The 18,190-nt window shown below is 49.9% G+C and overlaps 1 protein-coding gene across 1 annotated transcript; it reads left to right on the top strand.

The window, feature by feature from the left end:
- Nucleotides 1-2,659: 2,659 nt before the first annotated feature.
- Nucleotides 2,660-16,167, top strand: LOC141472619 (membrane-anchored junction protein-like). Its single transcript, XM_074159771.1, has 10 exons — nt 2,660-2,760; nt 4,402-4,447; nt 5,718-5,793; nt 7,033-7,158; nt 8,493-8,524; nt 9,212-9,321; nt 11,454-11,508; nt 14,676-14,748; nt 15,132-15,276; nt 16,122-16,167. The coding sequence occupies exons 1-10, from the start codon at nt 2,660-2,662 to the stop codon at nt 16,165-16,167; spliced, it is 810 nt and encodes a 269-aa protein (XP_074015872.1).
- Nucleotides 16,168-18,190: the final 2,023 nt, after the last annotated feature.

Genomic DNA, 18,190 nt, shown 5'->3' with positions numbered 1-18,190 from the left:
CCCGCCTGCACCCACCGGGACCCCCGGCCCCCTCCGCGCCCAGACCTGCCCCGCCGCTCCCCGGGCCTCCTCCCGCACGGGCTGCCCGGCTCCGCAGGGCTCGCACCTCAGTGGAGCCGAGCCGAGCCGAACCTAGCCGAGCGCAGCCGAACCCACCCGAGCCGAGCCGAACCCAGCCCACCGCGCGGTTCCTCCCGCCGCGGGCGATGGCGGGCGGGAAGCGGCTCCCGGGCACCGGGCGCTGCAGCTCCTCGTCCTGCTCCACGAGGGCAGGTGCTGGGTCGGGAGGTCTCCGAGCCCGCCCTCGTGCCAGTGGCGTCCCTGGCAAGGGCCTGTGGCCCAACACCGATGTGCTGGCGACCCCGGGAGCCGGGCCGGGGTTATGTGAGGGGTCCCGGGTGGCAGGCGTGGCTGGAACGGGCAGTGCCACCTCCCAGGGACGGGTGACGGCTGGCCGAGGAGAGAAGTACCCCCTGAGAGCTCTGCCTGTCCTCTGCACCTGCCGGAGCAGGTAGGTTCCACCCAGGAGAGAACGCGGTGCTGCTCCATCCTTCCCCGGCTTCTGCACCTCTTGCCCAGCCCCAGCGTCTCCTGCTCCTTTGGGATCCTCTGGCTCTGGAGGTGCCCCTTGGTGCCCAGCCAGCTCGTCTGGGACACCCGTTCCTGGGGCAGAGCACTTCTGGGGAGCAGTCAGTGCCAACAGCATCCCTGGCAAGGGCCTGAGGCCCAGTGCTGATGGCAACCCTTCCCCATCCTGCTGGGGGGGTGAGGATGGGGCTGTGCTCGTGGCTGGGTGAGAGCACTGAGGGTCAGGGGATGCTGTGCCCATGGCAGGTGCCATGCCTGCAGGGATGCCGTGCCTGTGGAGATGCTGTTCCCCTGGGATACCATGCCCATTGGGGCATCCGTGGAGCTGCTGTCCCTATGGGGGACAGATTGTTACTCCAGAAGCTTAAGACCTTCTCAATCCCTGTAGCTTTAAATGAACATCATGTTTTGGGGTTGGTTTGGTTTGGTTTGGTTTGGTGGTGTTTTTTTTTCCCGAAGAAGGATGTTTGAGTTCTATAGACCTTTCCTGAGAGGCAGGAGGAGTCCAGATGCCCCCGAGCAGCACCAAAGTGGTACCAGTGCTTGTCTGAGCTGAGTTCCCCAGGGCTGGCCGTCAGAAACCAGTGAGCACTGGGTCCCTCGTGGTTCAACAAGGAGCAGCTCTTCATTATAATGACGTTTACAGAGCAAAGGGACATTCTGTCCTGCCCTGAGGAGGCAGATCAGTGCCTGCTTGGGTTGTGTGTTTAGGTTTGTATTTTGTTAATCAGAAGCCTTTTATACCAAAGTCTGGTTTTGCGGTTGGCGCAAGAGAACTAATTGGGATTTTGTTTTTCCTACAGATGTCGTTGTCGGGCTTTCACGTATAAAAAGTAGCTTCTTTTTGATCACTGCTCGGCTGGGTCAGTGCTCGTCAGAGCTTTCCAGCTGTGTCTGCTTGAGAAGTACCCCACGGCTGCCAGAAAGGCTCCAGACAGCTACGGAACACAGTGTTTGCTCTTAAAGACCCCAGCTGAGACTAAGGCTGCTGCTGTTGCGTTTCTGTGACCCTCCCGGGAATCCCTGTGTGTATGTGTGTGTAGCGGGAGAATGAAAAAATCTCTGGGAGTCTTTGCGTGAAAGCTGCCTAAAGCAAGAAAAGGCAAACCTGACGTCAAAAATTTGGGAGAGAAAGGGATGAGCTACCGAGGGATGGTCATTAGGCACCAGAGCTAACGCTGACTTGAGAGGCCCGGGCAGAGTCCAGTCCCCTTTGACAGCAGTGGCAAGCCCTGCCACAAGGCAAAAGCCAACTCCTCTGGGGCTGTGGGCTCCTGCCGGACCCCCTGGGGCACTCCGAGCCCCCAACGACAGCTGCCTCTGAAGCGCAGCAGCGGCAGAGCCGCCGGTGGCCGCGGGGAGCCGGGGCGAAAGGAGCTCGGCCGGGCCCCGTCCGGCTCCCGTCGGCCGGGCTCGGCTCCAGCCTTCTCCCGGCCCGGCCCCGCCTGAGGTAAGGTCGGGCGGCGGGCGCGGCGGGGGCTTCCGGGGCCTCCCGGCGGTCGCCAGCGCCGGGGCTGCCCGGGGGCCTCGGGGCCGGCGGCGGGGCTGAGGAGGCGGCGGCATCTCCCCTCGGCGCCGGCCCCCGGGCTCTCCCTCCGCCCCGGGACTGCGGGGGCCGCAGGCGCTGGGGGGGCGGCGGGGCGAGGCGTTTCTCCGGGCTGTACCCGCGGGGGCTGCGGGGGACGCCACAGCCGGGTGGTCCCTGAGGGCCGGGGTCGGTCCTGGGCTGCCACACGGCCCTGCCGGGGCCTCGTCGACATCCCCCGGGGCGAGAGGCCTTGTCGGCCTCGAGGACGTTGGTGGGGACATCGCCGGAGCAGTGTGGCTGGAGGCGGGTGGCCGTCGGCTGGAAGTCTGTCCTCGAATCCTGCTCAAAACCGCTCTGCTTTATTGGAAATGACACCTGAATCCGCGATTTTCTGGCTGGTGGGAGGCCTGTTCTCCCTGCAGATGAGGAATCCCTGCTCACCATCCTTTCTTCTGGTAGGACAGCGTGAGATCTGGTGAAGGCTTTTAGTCGTTGACTTTTGACTCTCCTGCTCCCCTAGGCTACATCCAGGAAGGAGGAAAGATGTCACTGAAACCATTTACCTATCCCTTGCCTGAAACAAGGTTCCTTCATGCAGGCGGGCTTGTGTACAAATTTAAAATCCGGTACGGCAACTTCAGCAGGTAAGTGTGGGAAAGGCACAGTCAGCCTGGGTGCGATGGCTGCGTGTTGCAGTGAGTGAATACGAGACACAAAACTCAGGTTTGGGGGCTCCTCTGTCCTGCCTTCTTCCACTAACTATGAAAGCGGTCGCTTAAAAGTCGCTGCTGCACTCGCACAGGCTGAACGTTGGCCTGAGAGACTAATTTGAGCTGTATAAAATGCTCCTGTGTCACTGCCACGTCTGGGTTTTGTGCTTCAGTGGAACGAGAGGCTGTTTTTACTGATAGCGTTTTATGATTTTGTAAGTGTTTACTTGAGAAGCTCTAGAGCCTTTGTTACGGTTTAACCCCAGCCAACAGCTAAGCCCCACGTGGCCACTTGCTCAGCGTCCCGCAGTGGGGTGAGGGAGAGAATCAGAAGGGTGGAAGTAAGGATAAAGTGGGTTGAGATAAAGACAGTTTAATAAGTAAAGCAAAAGCCGTGTGCACAAACGAAATCGGGAAGTCCTTCGGTGCTTCCCATCAGCAGGCGGGTGTTTAATCTCCAGGAAAGCCGGGCTCCGTCACACCTAAGAGTTACTTGGGAAGACAAATGTCCACACTCCAGACCTAAAAGAAAATAACCCTCCCTCCTCCCCACCCCCTCACACTCCCCCCAACCGACGAGTCCCCGGCAGTCAGAGAGCAGGTCTGACACCCTTGGCGTGAGACCCTGGGTGGTGCCTTGCTTTCTTCCATTCTTTCCACCCTCGTCTCCTCATCGCCGTGGCAATGTCCCCTCCTGAATTGTGTTTCCCTGCTGATTGCTGAAGACTTCGTGACCACAGCCTAATTCTTGGGTGGGTGATGTCTGTCGTGCTGTGCTGTGTAATTCCTGTCATTGACTTGCTCTTTATCAAGCAAGGAGAGAGCCTTTCCGAAGAGGAAGGCAAGTTCTCGTCTCTGCTGGAGTTCTGGCTGGGGACCCTGAATGTGGAGGATGTGAGAATGGCTGCCTCCCGGGGCATATACCAGAGAATACTCGCATGCCATAATTCCTTACGCTCCACTGTATTTACTTATTTCCAAGTAACAGTTATGTGATTTGTTTGCTTTTTGATGGATTTGGATTTTCCTTAAGGCCTTCTCTCTCCCTCTGCATTTTGTTGTTGGCCGATACCTTGCAGCAAACAAGTTGGAGAAGCCAGCTTACAAAAGACGTGCAGAGTTTGCTGCAGGCAATACACAGCTCCCAGCATCACAGGGCTTAGCTCCAGTGCTGTGAAGGCCCGTTCCTCGGCAGGTTTGCACCGTGGAGGGGATTAAGAGACGTGTCCTGCTGGTTCCTTCTTGTAGGCCCTTGAGTGGAATGGCATCGCCATAGGCTGGAAGACAGGTACTGGTTTGAGGGCACCTGGTCAACAACCCTGTCCTAAAGGTTACTGAGGATGGACTGAAAAGATCTGATCTCCTCACACAAAATATAAAGGGGCAGAAAACCAAAGAGAAACAGTCCTCGTGGAATAATGGATATCTTTTACAAGCAATAAATTGGGAGTTCATCTGTCTGCAAAGTATTTTCTCTGTGCAATGGGAATTGTAGGTGTTTAAACTCTTTACAAGGACTGTCGCTCCGTTGCTCTTTGACTGGGCTGGGATGAGCTCTCTCTGTTTGTTTCACAGCGCTCCTGATCTCAACACCACCGACAGTGCTGTCCAGGAGCTAGAGGTAGGAGAGGGAGCAGGTCCCTGGGACCTTCTCTGAATGTTGAGCTAAGCAAGTCTTATGTTTGTTATGGGACTGAGGACATTTTGTCAAATGCAGCGTTTCAAGTGAGAGTAATGGGGAACTTCTCTGGAGAGTACGAGGGTGAAAAAAATGACATAAATGAAAAATGCCATCAACAGGCAGCATTAATGTAGAAAAGTAAGGTTTTTATTTGAAGTATTTCAAAGAAGCTACTGACTGTTAAAATTGGACCCATGGAGCTGCCTATTTGTCGAGCTGGTTGCACCCCGTTCCTTTCCGATTCCTGCTCAGGTTCATCCTGCAGCAGCACTTTCCCACGGTTCGGCTCTCAGCCCCAGACCTGGCCAGTGCTTTTAGCTTCTCAGGCCAGACGAGCTGTCACTCCCTCCTGTTGGTTCAGGAGCTGCGGTGCTGCTGGTGAGCGAGCCTGGCAGCAGCTCATCTACCGCTCGATTGCACATGCTTCCCTCCCAACTGAGGAGCCACTGGAACCAGTGGACGTGCTTTGAATGATGCCAGTACTTGGTGACCACTGATGAGCCCTGTTGGCGTCATCTTCTTCCTGAGACAGACGAAAGTCCCTGCCATTCCTGAGGAAATGAGACAAATATACTGCCTGCTTAAGAATGCTTCCTTACTTAATTTTAAGAAAAATCTTCAGCGTACAGTAATAGCATTATAAATATTATTGAAGAAAATGTGCTGACTTTAATTGATACAAAAAATTATAATTCAATTTTTTTTCTTTTTCACTTTTGAAAATATTGAAAGGTATTACTAGAAAAAGTTTCCCATTTGTAAAGCAGGAGTGAGTTGGGGCCGAATTGCAGTTCCCTTGTAACTGAATTGAGTCAATATGCAGAAAAAGAGGAATATGTTTATTTTCGAAGCAGGTCAATGCTACCTGTGTTTTGCTGGCAAAAAGGAGACTTCTTAAGTGTAAAACTTCTTAAATTTCAAAGCACACTTTCCCTCTTCATAGTGATGCTTCTGTGTTACTTCAAGATTAAGATACTAATTCACTTCAATGTCTGTGAGTCTGTGAGTGCAGCGCACTCTGGGTGATGGGAGGGAGTGCGGAGAAGAAGGGGAGGAGGAAAAGCAAAATATCTAGAACCTGCTCTTCCACGAGTCGTGCAAACTGTAAAGTAATTTTAAATTTTCCCCACGCCTTGAAACTGTACTTCACAGTCGAATTGTGGCTATATTGCTAATACTCTTCCTTTGTTTCTTTCTCTGGCCTCTCCAGGAAGCGATTCGAGTAATCCTTGGAAATCTTGATGACTTACATCCATTTTCTACAGACCACTTCACCATTTTCCCGTGTATCCTGTCTTTCCTACCTGTAAAAGAGAATTGCAAGACAAAGGGCATTGCTTAATTCAACATTCGTGCCTGGTAGTGTGCAGATCTTTAGCTGGAGTGTGAAGCCTTTGCGCTTTGCAGTTTTACGTCAGCTGAAGATCCTCCTCAGGTGTTGCCTTCACTTGAGAACTGATGTGAAAAGAGAGTTTTGCAGTGTTTTGAGCTGAGTGCCTCTGTGTTCCGAATCAGATTTAGCCACAGAAAATGAACACGTGTATCTGAAGGGACAGGAATCCCACCTAATGTGATGGCAAGCAAAGCTCGTGCATTTCTTGAAAAGGCTGATAAAATGTCAAATGCTCTTTGCAGTCTCAGCAACGTTGGCCACAAGTCGAGAAGACGGCAGTAGTTTTCTCATAAGGTACGTTAGGATTAAATATCGTAGTTGCTGTAAAGGGTTCAAAAGAAGTTACTGTCATGAGGCTCTTGTTGAAGAGAAAAGTAAGTTGGTTGAATGAGACGCCTTTTCGGTCCTAAGGGGTGTCAATTTGGGAATCAGATCAGGCCCTTTGGTATCCCCTCCCGTGGTTCTGGGTGCCCAGGAGTAATGAACATCTGGGTGTTTCCTCCTCCAAGGCATTCCCTTCCAGTCCTGGAAGATGGCCCCATTGCCACACTTTATAAAAGCAGGCAAGAACGAGGTCATCCTCTTTCTCTGTCAGAAGGTGATGAGAGCAACTTACTCCTGTTCCTGCCAGGAAGAGAAGGTGGCCGAGAGCATCGTCAGACGGGAAGCACCAAAACAAATGTTGGGCTTGTTGGTTTGCTTCACTAAAGCTCAGCCAGTTTTGCCTGCGTGCTTGAGGAGAGTTTGATTCATGGACTTGTATTTCTAGAACTCGAAAATCCATCCCCGTGCTTGGCCAGCACTGGGCCCTGGTGAGAACTGCGAGCTCAGAGGCCTGGTGTGATGAGTTGTCCTGCAGCCTGTGTGTCAGGCTCCTTGCTGGGGCATAACTCTTAGTTACTCACAAGCTGTGGGTGAGTGGGAGCTCTGGGAGAGGGTCACCGGGATGAGTGTTTCTTGTAATGTGTCACTAGTGGTTTTTCATACGGTTCTTACTGATGGATTGTATGTGCTGCCTTACACGCACATGCCAGGTGGTGTGACTTGTGAAGCCTTACCAGAAGACATCGTCAGGGCGCCTGCTCCTTTGAAACGTTAGTGCTGTGTTCTTAAGCCTTAGCATCGTTCTCAGATTGGAGTAAATGGGAGAGGGTATCGAAGATGAGATTCAAACATGAGAATGTCCATCTTGTGCCTTATCCCTACATTTGCACTATGTATCTGGAACTCAACTCATTCCAGCAGAACGTATCTTGTGGTAAGTCACTATGGTTATGTTTGGATAATTTCTGGAAACATGTGTCATCTGTGTCTTGCTTTTCCCTTTCCTTTCATCTACCGTGTCTTTGAATTGGAGGGAGCAAACCTGTGTGCAGCGTGGCTGTGCTGTGGATTTGAGATAGAGCAGAACAGCGTGTTCTCTTTTGTCCTGTATTGCCCTTCTAAAATTTCCCGAATCTCTCTGCCTTTTCTACCCCTGCTGACTCTTCAGCTAGTATTTTTATGAAGCTGTGCCCAGCAGCTCCCAGCCTTTGTTCTGTAATGCCAGTAGCTGGGCTGGAGCCAGTACGTGTGTATGGGCTGCATGTTTTTCTTCCTTGTGCTTGACCACGTTTGTTGACATTGAACTTCACGCTCTTTGTTTCTGTTGTCCTAAAGAAAGAATGCATTTTTTTTTTCTAAATAATGATAGTCATAATGGTAATAATGATTAGCAAATGTTGTCGCCTCACTAGTGTCTCGTTTTCCAGGTTTTCGGTGAATTCCCTGAGCAGCCTCAGGCGCCAGCTGAGACCTCTGTGGGACACCACATTTAACCTCCTCTGTTGTGAAAACCGAGTGTTATTCTTACTGTTTCCTGTTCTGATTATTGGTCCCTGTGAAAAGCTGCTGGTTTTTCTTGTGACTGCTTAGTGCAGATATTGTGGTCTCCTTTGTAAAATGGAGAAGCGGTCATTCCTTGGTCTCCCCCATTTGCTCGCGTGTAGCAGCCCCTGTCAAAGATACCATCTTTGGATGTAAAAATTCCTAAAGGTGGAGAATTCAGTCACTTCCCTGTACACCTTGCTCCAGTATTGAATCGCACTCTGCAACGGTTGTACATTTCTGTTCTAAAATTATGCACAGCATAATGTGCTATTACTTTCAGGCACTGGTGTTTCTAGTTTCTGTTGGCAGGGATTTTCCTTCAGGAAGATACGTATGGATGCCATGCACCAGAGGTTGGCTGGCCAATATTCTGGGGAGTCCATGCTCAGGCTGTCCTTGTGTCTTCCCTCTGGTGCCTAAAATACAGTGATGCCAACAGTTCTTCATTCCTTCTTCTCTTCTGAAGACTCCTTTAATTCTTCAAGAAAAGCAACTGTCCCCATCCCATTGACATGGGGTATTCCCAGCCAGGAATTCTAACTGTGAAAGAGCTGCGTTTGCAGTTTTTCAGTGTCAATATATCATATGCAAGTCCAGCATGGTTTCTGAGGAGTTTATCTTGTTTGCCAAAAGTGAGGTGCAATGCAAAAATGTACTTTTAAGTTGGTTAAAGAAAGTCCAGTCACCAAATATTCACCAAATTTTATAATACTTCTGTTACAGGTAAAGAAGTAAACAAGGGCAGTGATGGACTTGTAAGTTTTTTATGTGTTTTTTGTTTGGGTTTTTTTGGTGTTTTTTTTTTTTTTTTTTTTAAAGTTATATTCTAAATAGTGTGGAGAAGCAGAATAGAGATCCAGGCAATGCTCTAGTTCTCCTTTTTCTGGGTGTCAGTCAGGCATTGTGAGGTGGCACTGAATTCTCACCTGTAACCATCCAAGCTGGGAGAAATCGTCCTGTTGGTTCCATCAGCCTTTGAATGAAGTCCTGCCTGAGGAGCCGAGGGCCCTGGTGGCTGCAGTGAAATGTGTTTTCTACAACTCTGAGCCGAGCTGTCAAATGGTTTCTTCACTGTGAGAGTCTGTAGGAGGAGGTCAATATGGCTGAATCATTAAGTAGTTTCCTTGGTGCTGTGTCGTAAACAACAAAGTTAAGCTTCTTTGGAAAGTTTTTGTTTAATGAGAGCTCCGGGTAGGTTTGGTTTTGATCCGAGTGTCTAAAAATGGAGTGAATTAGTGAATACGTCCTGTGCAAATTCCCCAAAAGAAACTCCTGCTCTCTCTGCTAGCATTACATTCCTTTATTGTATAAAATTGAGGTCTTTATTGTATAAACATGAACAATTTTGCAAAATAGGAATGTATATTAACTCTGGATTTTTTTTTTAAACTAGAAAAGTCAAAATCAAATGCTATCAATACCAAGTTTGCAATGTTTTGAAGGTCAAGAGAAGCAATGAAGCATCAGAAAGTCCTGCAGTGGAAGAAAAGGTGAAGAGGAGAAGAGTGGAAGTCGGAGCAGAGACCTCATGCCCGCGGTTGGGTACGGACAGGTCAGTTGGCTACAAAATAGACTTCTAGGGCACATACCAGAATTTTTAATGTCTCTTGTACCTTCCTCCGGTTTCATGCCTGGGTGATCCCATTTGTCTTCTTCCTTCTCTTCCATAGGTGACAGGACCTAAGCAGCATTGCCCGTGTTTGGAGAAAGTTGTCCCGTGCTTTCAGGCTCCTGTGCCGTTAACTAGGGGTCTCCCTATTGATCTCCTTTGTGTTCACGTTCTCTGTAGAATCACAGTGGGGTGAGACCTCAGCAGGGTGACAAAGCAGGGCACTGGCTCACGCACCTGAGCTGGGGGTGGGAGGGAAGAACTGGGAGCAGTTTTCCAGCTGAAGGCCAGTCTGTTCCTCTGGGTCGGCTGGTGAATGCTGCCTCACCGCTTGAGGCTGAGGTCCCTCTCTGGGCATTTCACAGAATCACTGCGGTAGGATGGGACCTTTGAGATCATTGAGTCCAACCCCTCCTGCTTGATGGGGAGGGGTTGCACACAGAGCACGTTGCCCAGGATGTGTCCCTTCAGGTGGACTCCAAGGGTGGAGATGCCACAATTTCTGTAGGCCGTTTCTGGTTGCCGTTCTTGACCACAGTTGCAGTCAGAAAGTTGTTTCTTGTGTTCAGATTTCATTTCATGTTTTGCAATTTGTGCCCTTTGCCTCTTGTCCTGCCAGAAGGCGCTGTTGAAGAGAGCCTGTCTCCTTCTTCTTTCTTCCCTCCCATCTGGTATATGTTGATGAGATCCCCTCTGAGCCTTCTCCAGGCTGAACAATCCCAGCTCTTCCAACGTCTCCACATATGAAAAGCGCTCCTGTCCCTTCAGCATCTTTGTTGCCCGTTGCTGGGCTCACCCCACTGAGTACCCGTCTTGTCCTGGGGAGCCCTGTCTGGACGGAGCCCACAGAGGGGAAGGAGCCTGAGCAGAGGGGAAGGATCACCTCCCTCGAGCTGCTGGCGAAACTCTTCCTAATGCACCCCAGGGGCTTGTTGGCCGCCCTCAGCACGAGGGCGCAATGCCGGCTCATGCTGGCTGACTTCAGGCTGAGTTCTCGATCACCTTCCAGAGGCAGGCCCATCGTTAGTTATAGTGTAGCTGGAGTGTAGCTTTAAAAAAAGACAATTTGTGTCTGTACTTAACATTCACAGGTATCTGGCAGAGAGTCCCAGATCCGGTGGTGTGATCGGATGATCACCTTCCCCCTTCCATGGCGATGGACAGACCATGTCAAATCATCTCCTTTGGTGCCTTAGATTCTTCCCACTCCCCAAGTGTATTTCATGCAGAGATTAGAACGGGAGAAGCCTGAAGCCTTTTCCTGCTCATATAAATGTAGTCCTTAATTTCCGTCTCTCCCATCAGTTTCTAGTCACAATAAAACTCGTGGAAATGGGTGAAGAATGAGACCAGGATCCAGAATGCTTTCTAATCTGTTTTTGCCAAGACATGGGTTGTAGATGCCTAAAATATAAGGCCATAAAAGGCTCTTTCATGATCCAGTTTGGCAGTCATCACCTCTTGATCTTTTTTTCTGTTTGGACAAGCTGTTTTGCTCACAGTTCCTCACGGGGCATTTGGATTCGTGTTTTCTTGGGGTACTATTGAGAGCTGAGCTCTCCAAATCTCCAGGTGTCCCTCCCCAGTGACACCGATCAGGACAATTTTGTGTGCAAATCAGGGTTGGTTTTCCCCACGTGGGTCACTTTGTACCTCTCTGTACAGAGTTTCCTCTGCCATGTTATTGCTCCGTGACCGAGTCTTGTAAGATCTTTCTGTGGTTCTTTGCGCCCTGCCCTTCTCTTTGTGTCAGTAACCTTATAGGATTTGCAGCTTTCTCAGTTTGCTGCCCATCCCCCTTTCCAGGTCATGTAATGCTTTTTTTCTCCTCTTTAACTGCTTATTGGTTTTACTAGAAAAGCAGAAAGCCTGATACTGGAATGAGTGCCTATTTTTGTTTTTGAAATGAGACTTTAAAGCATGAGAACAAATATAGATTAAGAGTATCTATGTTGTTGGCTAGAGGTACTAAAACCCTGATTTCTAATAAAATACTCGGAGTAGCCATTTACGAGATTGCTTCCTTTTTGTGACTTCTTGTAAACTCAGTTCTTCCTTCTTTGACCTCTTTTTAGAACCGGAACCGACTGTGTTCACCATATGAGTAAAGCAAAGCATGGATGTGAAATGGTAAGCTACAGAATATTCAGAAAGAGATAACAGTATCTGTTTAGTCCTAAATTCTTAAAGCGGCAAGGATAAAAATGCCTTCATGTAGGTTTTTTCTCCTTATCACCTGCATCGCCTGCATGGAGGCATTTGTGATTCCTGACTTAGCCAAGGGATGAATTTTCCTGGGAGACGACACGAGCTTTTCTGACTGTTGAGCTCTGAACTGTAGGGGTGAGCTCAGACTCCTGGAGATGAACCCGAAGGATGCCCTGCCTTGTCTTCAAGACTCCAGTCCTCTTTTCCCTCCCATGCCCATTTGTGCAGAACTCCCTGGAGGGCCAACGGTGGCTGCTGACACCTTGGCATTGGCTCCAGCGTGAGTATTTGCCACTCCCCACCAGTGTCCTTTCTTGGTGCTGATGGCCTTGCAGCATCTCCCTCTTCTTGAAACAGCCTCTTCTCACTGTGGCATCGGAAGGCAGATTTACAACAGGATTGTTCCAGAGGGATTGTCACTTGCTTTCTAAACCCATTGTTCTCCAGAGACCTTGTCAGGAGGGAAAGATTCTTTCTCTTTTAGCTCACAGCTAAAGGCTGCTCTGACAGAGCTGCTGTTGGGCACAGCCTTTGGGAAACGGGGTCTTCACTGACACCCCTGTTCTCCTGCTCCTGGCTGTTGCCCATCCTCCCAAATGTCCCAGTGTGTTTCATCCATTTTCTGGACACTGATGCCCATTCTAATTTAGTTCAAATCCCTGCCACAGTCTCACCTTCCTGGCCTTTTTCCTGCTCCAGCTCTTCAGAGAGAGGATTTTACGAGAAGGCAAACTCATTCCTCTTGGGTTTGTCCACAAAGGAAGTTTCCTGGTGGTATATAAGGAACAACTTCTTCTCCCCCTGTTCCTTGGGAGGTGAACAGTTGCATCAAATACCTGGGTTTCTGCGTGTTTCTGCATGATGACGTACTGCCCCCATTTCAGGAACCTTCTGGACCTCTCCACAACTGGCTGAGCCTTTACGCAAATGCCATGTGTGGGCTTGCTTGAAATCTCAGGTGGCCAAGCCATACTGCCTGCTTGCTCCTGGAGATCTGGTTCCAAAGGTCCAACCGCAGCATAATTGATCTGCAGGGATTCACTGCAGATACAATGGCCTGCGATTTCAGGTGCTACTAGTTGCATGGTTACCTTCAGCCTGCCCAGATAAACTCCTGTATTGAAACGGCCCTCACTTTGTTGTAAGCCCAAAACTTCCTTTCAGAAGAGGGTTTTTTATTGGGTTTGTTGGATTTTCAAGAGAGGAAGGAGACTGCCTGGTAACTCCTCAGGAGCATTCAGTACAGAAGAACTTCTCTCAAACGAGTAGGCTTCTTTGTCTCTAAAACCTGTATCCCTTTTTTCCCCCCTCAGCTTACCTTTGCAGGATTAGTGGCAGGTCTCTACACGTGCCCTTTCTGGCTTCTTTCCTCAGGTGCCCCAAATGCACTTTTGGTGGGATAAGGGTCATCCTCTGAAAGATGCTTTTTGATATTCCACTTTGCTGTAGCCACTGTCTCCAGAATGCCTCTGCTCCTTGGACAGTGCCTGAGTTTCCCAAACATTAGAGTCGTTGAAAGCTGGAGCTCTAGGTGAGCGTGTTGGACGCTGAGAAACAATGTGGCAGGTGGCAGACTTCACCGATACCTCATATTGTGCTAACTAATGTGGGAGGACATCCTGAGCTCTTTCCAGGTAAACTATGGAACTATGAAGAATGACTCGTCAGCTCAGCAAATACCAATTAAGGTGAGAAGAACCTTCTCCAGAACAGATGCTTGTGCCACCTTGACTTGTACCTGAAATTTGCACTAGTCAGGGCACTGTTACGCTGAGAGGGATGTCCAGACACAAACTGTTGTGTTTATGAATACCAGAGCAGGGATCACGAGTGCCACCTGAAGTCATGGGCAGATGACCCTTCCCTTACATGTGTTTTTTTTGGGAGATTAGAGCCAGGTGCTTCTGTGACATGCTTTCCATTTGGTGTGCTTTCCATTTGCTTTCTTTTAGTTTTCAGGATCAGAAGAAAGATTATGTTTAGGAAAAACCATATGCACAGCTCCTGTGCTTCCTCAGGATTCTTCTGATCATTCCTCTAGGGCTCTTGTTCACTTTATCAGCAGCGTATGACTTTGGATCCAGATCCGCCTGGTGTTTTAGAAGGCATCTCAAAAAGGGAAGGGTCTCGTTAAACATGAAGGAAATCTGCCTACTTAGTACCCATAGGACTGACATTACAACGTGGTCACTCAATCCAGAAGGAGGAGCGTGGAAGTGCCGCAGTCACACGGCTGTTAAGTAGATTGCATTTTCAGCTCCATCCAAACACCTTCTCGGCCTGTGATCTGGACAGCAGGTTGTCTGGTCAGGATGAGCGGTGTGGAGCCTACACAGCTTCCCACTTACCGAGGGCACCAGGAGCGGCCAAAGAAAGAGAAAAGAGAACTGAGAGACGCTCAGACTGTCACTGCAGATAATTTTCCTAACTTAGTTAATGCTCTGAGACTAAACTGCAAAGATCTCGGGCCATCTACAGTCCGGAATTTTGCGTGAACCTGAGCTTAGTGTAAGAGAAACACCATCAGGGAGTGGATCAGTTCTTCTCTTCTCTTCTCTCTATGACAAAGTTGGTTTATTCTCTCTCAAAGCTTACACGCCGATTTTGTTGTTTGTGGTCCTTTGTATTGCTGATAGCGTTCCTCATGGGTATCCCTGGCTCACCTCTTGCTTCTGGCACTTTTCACTTTTGTCCCTTCCCACTTACTCCATTTCCTGTGCCCGTGCCTTAGCAGGCCTGATGTTTAGGGGCCTGTATTGCCCAGTGGCTGTCATTTCCCGCAGCACCTCTGTGTGTTTTGTTAAAATCTCTGTCTATGGCATAGCTGCTGCTGTTCTTTCACTATCTGCTATGTTAAAGTCTACTCAATGAATTGCAGCTTTATTTTGGGCTTGGGAATGTCCTGAGGAGGGCGAGGTAGAAATCGATTGGTGAAGAAAGTCCTCCTAGTAGCAGGAAAAGAAATGAAAATCACAGAACAAGAGAGTAGACCTTGCCTTTTAGTTCTTAGAGCAAGCAAACAAGGAAAAATCTCCTGCGCAACAGAATTTTACATGGTGTGACGGTTCTTGGTTTCCTTTTCCTTTCAGAATTCCTCCAAAGAAAAGGAGCATGAGTTTAGTCCAGCATCCCTTAGCGTGGGCTGTAAGCAAGAGAGTTTCTGTAAGTAAGGAATTCCTGTCTCGTTCCATTCAAATTGGTCCTATCGCCTCCAAAGCTGTAAGGATGACGTCGGTGTTAGTTTTCCTTTTAAAATTGTGTTTGGTATTTTCCAGCATGTGAGATTAGGCATTAGAACCACCGTAAAGTGGTAGGTCAGCAATGACTTTGGCTGAGACTCTTTTCCGCGTAACACGTTCTCGCCCACGGAGCGAGGCTGAGATGGGAGCCCACCTCCAAACCAGTCTGCATGGGGATGGCGGTAACACCTCCCAGGGTCATGGCCCTCGGAGCCTGGCCCCCCCTCTCAGCATCGAGGTCTGCCGTCGGTACGCAGGGAGTGTGGAGAGAGCCAGCTTGTGGTTTTGTTCTTCTGTTCCTTATAGGGGGTCCTGGGGAATCTGACCTTGAACAGAAACCAGCAACCGCCCAGGCTGAGGGTGCAACGCAGCTACTGCAGCGAAGGGACCCAACGGTGAACAAAGGAAGCACAGAGTCCGAAGGAAGAGGTGTCTCAAAGTTCTGGAGAAGGTACTGACCCTGCAGCTTTGAGCAGATGCAGGCATGGCTGTGTGCGAGCCTGTGTGGGAGCCTGTGTCTGGTTCTGGCAGTTCAGGTGATTCTACATGAGCTTGAAAAACGGCCACCTCTTTTCTGTGGTTAAACCAAAGTCTCCCAGGGCAAAGGAACCTTCAGGGATGTCCTGTGGTAAGGGGCAACGTTCCCAATAAATGCTCCTCTTGTGAATTGCCTTTGGGAAAAAACCTCCCCACGGGAGGGTTCCTGATCCCAGTCCCAGCCCCCATCCAGTGGGGCTTTTATCAGCTGAGGAGTGTCACCTCTGGCCCCATTTCTAAAGGGCTTCAACGCTCCCCTTCTAACGGGGCCTTCCCGGGATGGACCTTCAGTCCTGTCCAGGTAAGCAGGACCTTTATTTGGCAACTCAGCAACTGTGGCCTTGGTAACCTTGACTGCCAAAGACACCCTTCGAAACTCTAATTAAAGTAGCTGTGCAGAGCGTTGCTCGGCGCTGCTGCCCGAAGGAGTGCTCTGAAGCTGTGGAGCTGTACCCGCAGGAGCGTTCTGTTCCCTGTGCAGCACACGTTGAACATCAGCAGTGACTGTTGGTTTGACTGTCGGTTTGAGTTAGTTTTGGAAGAATTAAAACTCCTTGTTAATCATAAAGTGTGCCAGTGCCTTTAACGAGACCGTCGTGGCACAAGTTATTCTTTATATTTCCTCTATTTTTTCAGTCTTCCTCTGTATTACTTTGCACTGGGGTTGTGTCTTTCTGGTGGACATAAATGAGCGTGTTATTACAACTCTCAGAGAAACATTTGAAGTATAATGTGCTCTTTCTGTTGTTGTTTCCCCAGCATGATCTGTTCGCCACTACAGCACCTTTTTGGTGGAAAGAACTGACCTGGAAGTACTGATTGTTGTGGAAAGGTAACCTGGTAGCACGGATGTCGGGTGGTATTGTTTCTTGTGTAATTCAGCTTTTCACATTGCTTGTCTCAGCTGTTCAGTGCTTCAAATGAAATTCTACTTTGTGTACATTTTCACATTAATGTACTGAAGACATTGGGTTAGAATGTCTTTTTCTTCAAAACCTAGAGTTTTTGCAAAAAGAGCAACAAGCTTTGAGATCTTGATCCTTGAGTGTCATAAATTGGGAATGTTACATTTAGAAATCATTATATGAGATTCTAATAAAACAAGCATCAACTTGGAACTGCGTGTTGTTTTAATCATAGAATCATAGACTCACAGAAGGGTTTGGGTTGGAAGGGACCCTAAAGACCACCCAGTGCCACCCCCTGCCCTGGGCAGGGACACCTCCCACCAGACCAGGTTGCTCAAAGCCACATCCAGCCTGGCCTTGAACCCCTCCAGGGATGGGGCAGCCACAGCTTCTCTGGGCAGCCTGGGCCAGGCTCTCACCACCCTCACAGCAAAGAATTTCTTCCCCACATCTCATCTCAATCTCCCCTCTTTCAGTGTCAAACCCTTCCCCCTCCTCCTATGGCTCCCCTCCCTGACCACGAGTCCCTCCCCAGCTTTCCTGGAGCCCCTTGAGGGACTGGAAGGGGCTCTTCAGGTCTCCCCGGAGCCTTCTCTTCTCCAGGCTGAACCCCCCCAACTCTCTCAGCCTGTCCTCACAGCAGAGGGGCTCCAGCCCTCCCAGCATCTCCGTGGCCTCTTCTGGCCCTGCTCCAACAGAATCAGAATCAGAATCAGAATCAGAATCAGAATCAGAATCGTAGTGGTTGGAAGGGACCTCAGAGATCATCGAGTCCAACCAACAGTAAAAAAAAAAAAAAAAAAAAAAACAAAAAACAAAAAACACCACAAACAAAACCACCACCCACCACCTGAACACACAACAACAACAACCAAACCAAAAACCATCACCCACCCACACAGCACCCCACCACAAACCAGTAATCTTGGACACTAGAGCATGCCCTGAAGAACCATGTCTACACGTTTCTTAAATACCTCCAGGGATGGTGACTCCACCATCTCCCTGGGCAGCCCATTCCAATGCCTGATAACCCTTTCAGTAAAGAAATGTTTCCTAATATCCAACCTGAACTTCCCCTGGCGCAACTTGAAGCCATTACCCCTTGTCCTATCATCTGTGACTTGGGAGAAGAGACCGACCCCCGTCTCTCTACAGCCTCCTTTCAGGTACTTGTACAGAACAATAAGGTCTCCCCTCAGTCTCCTCTTCCCCAGACTGAACAACCCCAGCTCCCTCAGCCTCTCCTCGTAAGATTTGTGCTCCAGACCCCTCACCAGCTTCGTTGCCCTTCTCTGGACCCGCTCCAGCACCTCAATGTCCCTCTTGTGGTAGGGGGCCCAAAACTGGACACAGTACTCGAGGTGGGGTCTCACCAGTGCCGAGTACAGGGGGACGATCACCTCTCGGTCCCTACTTGCCACACTGTTCTTGATACAGGCCAGGATGCTGTTGGCCTCCTTGGCCAGCTGGGCACACTGCTGGCTCATGTTCAGCCCACAGTCCACCAACACCCCCAGGTCCTTTTCTGCCAGGCGGCTCCAGCCACTCTGCCCCCAGCCTGGAGCGCTGCAGGGGGTTGGTGTGACCCAAGGGCAGGACCTGGCACTTGGCCTTGTTGAACCTCATCCCGTTGGTCTCGGCCCATGGATCCAGCCTGTCGAGATCTCTCTGCAAAGCCTTTCTACCCTCCAGCAGGTCAACACTGCCACCCAGCTTGGTGTCGTCTGCGAACTTACTGAGGGTGCCCTCGATCCCCTCGTCCAGATCATTGATAAAGATGTTGAAGAGAATTGGCCCCAGTACCGAGCCCTGTGGGACACCACTCGTGACTGGACGCCAGCTGGATTTAACTCCATTCACCACCACTCTCTGGGTCCGACCCTCCAGCCAGTTTTTAACCCAGCAGAGGGTATTCCC

The sequence above is a fragment of the Numenius arquata genome, chromosome 16 (genome assembly GCF_964106895.1).
Source record: "Numenius arquata chromosome 16, bNumArq3.hap1.1, whole genome shotgun sequence".
NCBI classification, from domain to species: Eukaryota; Metazoa; Chordata; class Aves; order Charadriiformes; family Scolopacidae; genus Numenius; species Numenius arquata.
This window is presented reverse-complemented; position numbering and strand designations above follow the sequence as displayed.

Excerpts from the sequence above, each read along its gene's own strand:
- LOC141472619 (XM_074159771.1), top strand. The coding sequence starts at position 2,660 with ATGTCACTGAAACCATTTACCTATCCCTTGCCTGAAACAAGGTTCCTT. Across the intron at positions 2,761-4,401 it reads CGGTACGGCAACTTCAGCAG|CGCTCCTGATCTCAACACCA; the intron begins GTAAGTGTGGGA and ends TTTGTTTCACAG. Across the intron at positions 8,525-9,211 it reads ACAAGGGCAGTGATGGACTT|GTCAAGAGAAGCAATGAAGC; the intron begins GTAAGTTTTTTA and ends AATGTTTTGAAG.